This window comes from Boleophthalmus pectinirostris, unplaced genomic scaffold (assembly GCF_026225935.1).
Source record: "Boleophthalmus pectinirostris isolate CB_2022bp ecotype Guang Dong unplaced genomic scaffold, ASM2622593v1 HiC_scaffold_11, whole genome shotgun sequence".
Classification (NCBI taxonomy): domain Eukaryota; kingdom Metazoa; phylum Chordata; class Actinopteri; order Gobiiformes; family Gobiidae; genus Boleophthalmus; species Boleophthalmus pectinirostris.
This window is the reverse complement of record NW_026570994.1, coordinates 24,139,465-24,141,964: the sequence shown is the minus strand read 5'-3', so window position 1 is coordinate 24,141,964 and position 2,500 is coordinate 24,139,465. Positions and strand designations below refer to the sequence as shown.

Here is a 2,500-nt window from a genome sequence, read left to right as displayed (position 1 = left end):
TCTCAGACCTGCACAGTGGGGACGTCCTCAAACGCCTGGATGAAGTCTTCCTCGTCCACGGCTCCGGCGGCGCTCCCGTCTCGCCCTGAACAAAAACAAATATCACACTTACACACTTTTTTACTCACTTATTTTACTCACTGCACTCAGATACTTTCAGCTGGAGATGCAGAATTATTTGGCAAAGTTGTGTTACTGAGGATTTATTTTGTCACTGAACAGCTCCAGTGCTCTGGGTCAATCCAAAAAGTGAATAAACCTCAAACCTGAACATTTAAGAAAGTGAACGTGAGGTTTTGGCTTTAGACTGAGAGTGTTTCAGACAGAGCAGTGCCTCGTGTTAGCGCCGCGGCCCCAGACAGCGACGCCTCTGACCTGTTTTTGTGGAGCGTTTGAAGGAGCTCATACTCAGACTCTTCTTCCCCAGAGACGGACCCCGAGACGAACACGAGTCCTCATCCTCAAACGTCTTATCTGGAAAAAAAAGAGACAAACACAGGACGGGGAGGGCATCAGGTTTAAAAGAGACAAAAACAGACGGGAGGCATCAGGTTAAAAGAGACAAAAACAGGACGGGAGGGCATCAGGTTTTAAAAGAGACAAAACAGGACGGCGGAGGGCATCAGGTTTAAAAGAGACAAACACAGGACGGGAGGGCATCAGGTTTAAAAGAGACAAACACAGGACGGGAGGGCATCAGGTTTAAAAGAGACAAAAACAGGACGGGAGGGCATCAGGTTTAAAAGAGACAAACACAGGACGGGAGGGCATCAGGTTTAAAAGAGACAAAAACAGGACGGGAGGGCATCAGGTTTAAAAGAGACAAAAACAGGACGGGAGGGCATCAGGTTTAAAGTTTTGATGAAGTCTTGAGGAGACACGAGGGACGGTTTGTGTCCAACTGTTCAATATTCAACAGCACCGACCACAAGGACTGAACCAGGACAACCAGGACTAAACCAGAACCAGGACTAACCAGGACTAACTAACAGGACTAACCAGGACTAAACCAGGACTAAACCAGAAAACTAAACAGGAACCAGGACTGACCAGGACTAACCAGGACTACACACCAGGACTACTACTACTGAACCAGGCTGAACAGGACTAACTACTAACTACTATAAACTACTGCTAACTACTGACTATTAACTACAACAACTACTACCAATACTAACTACTAACTACTGAGTACTAACTACTGCTACTAATTACTACTACTAACTACTAACTACTAACTACTACTACTACTAACTACTACTAACTACTACTAACTGACCTGTTGTCATCTCATTTTGTTTTGTTTTGTTTCAAATAGTTTTGTTCAGGACGAGTTTTACCTCGAGGAGACGTCAGCGAATCCACAGAAACAAACACATGACCACAGGAAGGAAACAGACCCTTCACAATAAAACTCCTCTGAGCTAAACCAGGCCCTTCACAATAAAACTCCCCTGAGCTAAACCAGGCCCTTCACAATAAAACCACACACTCAGAGAGATCAAGAGCCACAACCTCCATGACTTAAACCAGGATTAAACCAGGTCTGAACCAGGTCTAAACCAGGACTAAACCAGGTCTAAAACAGGTCTAAAACAGGTCTAAACCAGGTCTGAACCAAGGTCTAAACCAGGTTTGAACCAGGTCTAAACCAGGTCTAAACCAGGTCTAATCCAGGACTAAACCAGGTCTAAACCAGGTCTAATCCAGGACTAAACCAGGATTAAACCAGGTCTAAACCAGGACTAAACCAGGATTAAACCAGGACTAAACCAGGTCTAAACTAGGTCTAAACCAGGTCTAAATCAGGTCTGAACCAGGTCTGAACCAGGTCTAATCCAGTCTGCCCCAGTTTTACCTGAGAGTGGAGACAGGATCATGTTTCCAGATCTCTGCACCTCGTCAAACCGACTGAAGATCACGTTCAACCTGAAAAAAAAAAAAAAAAACGAGAAAAAATCTAAATCGAAACTAGATCCTCATTTCTCACACGTCTAAAAAGATCCTAAAAAAATCTGAAAATTGTGGGATCAGAATCGTCAGAAATCAGGTTTGAAATATTCGTGAGTAAATGAGACTAAAAGAAGAGTAAAGACCCGAGTGAGACCGGTTAGGATCCGCCTGGTCCCGGGTCCTGGTCCGTACCTGGACTGAGGAAGACCTTTTTTGCCCAAATCGATCCGAACTTTTTCTCCGACGTGACGATAAATCTCCACCAAACAGTTGAGGGCCACGTCTCGCACCTGGACACAGAGTCACACACGACTCACACACGTCTCACACACGTCTCACACACGACACACACACACACACACACACACACACTCACACACGACACACACACGACACACACACGACACACACACGACTCACACACGACTGAAGGGTTTGTGTGTTTGTTTGTGTGTTTGTTTTTATTTGTATGTTTTTGGATTTTTATTTGATCGTGTTTGTGCTCGTGTGTGCAAGTGTGTGTGTGTGTGTGTTGTGTGTGTGTGTG

At 44.9% G+C, this 2,500-nt stretch overlaps 1 protein-coding gene across 1 annotated transcript in view; it reads right to left on the bottom strand.

Annotated features, from left to right (window-relative positions):
• The window catches only part of LOC110164033 (CLIP-associating protein 1-A-like), a 57,901-nt gene that overhangs the window by 37,628 nt on the left and 17,773 nt on the right, over positions 1-2,500 (bottom strand). Inside the window, exon 11 of the mRNA XM_055163983.1 lies at positions 9-127. Within this exon, the coding sequence (XP_055019958.1) occupies positions 9-127 (119 nt within the window). The remainder of the gene's footprint in view (positions 1-8; positions 128-2,500) is intronic.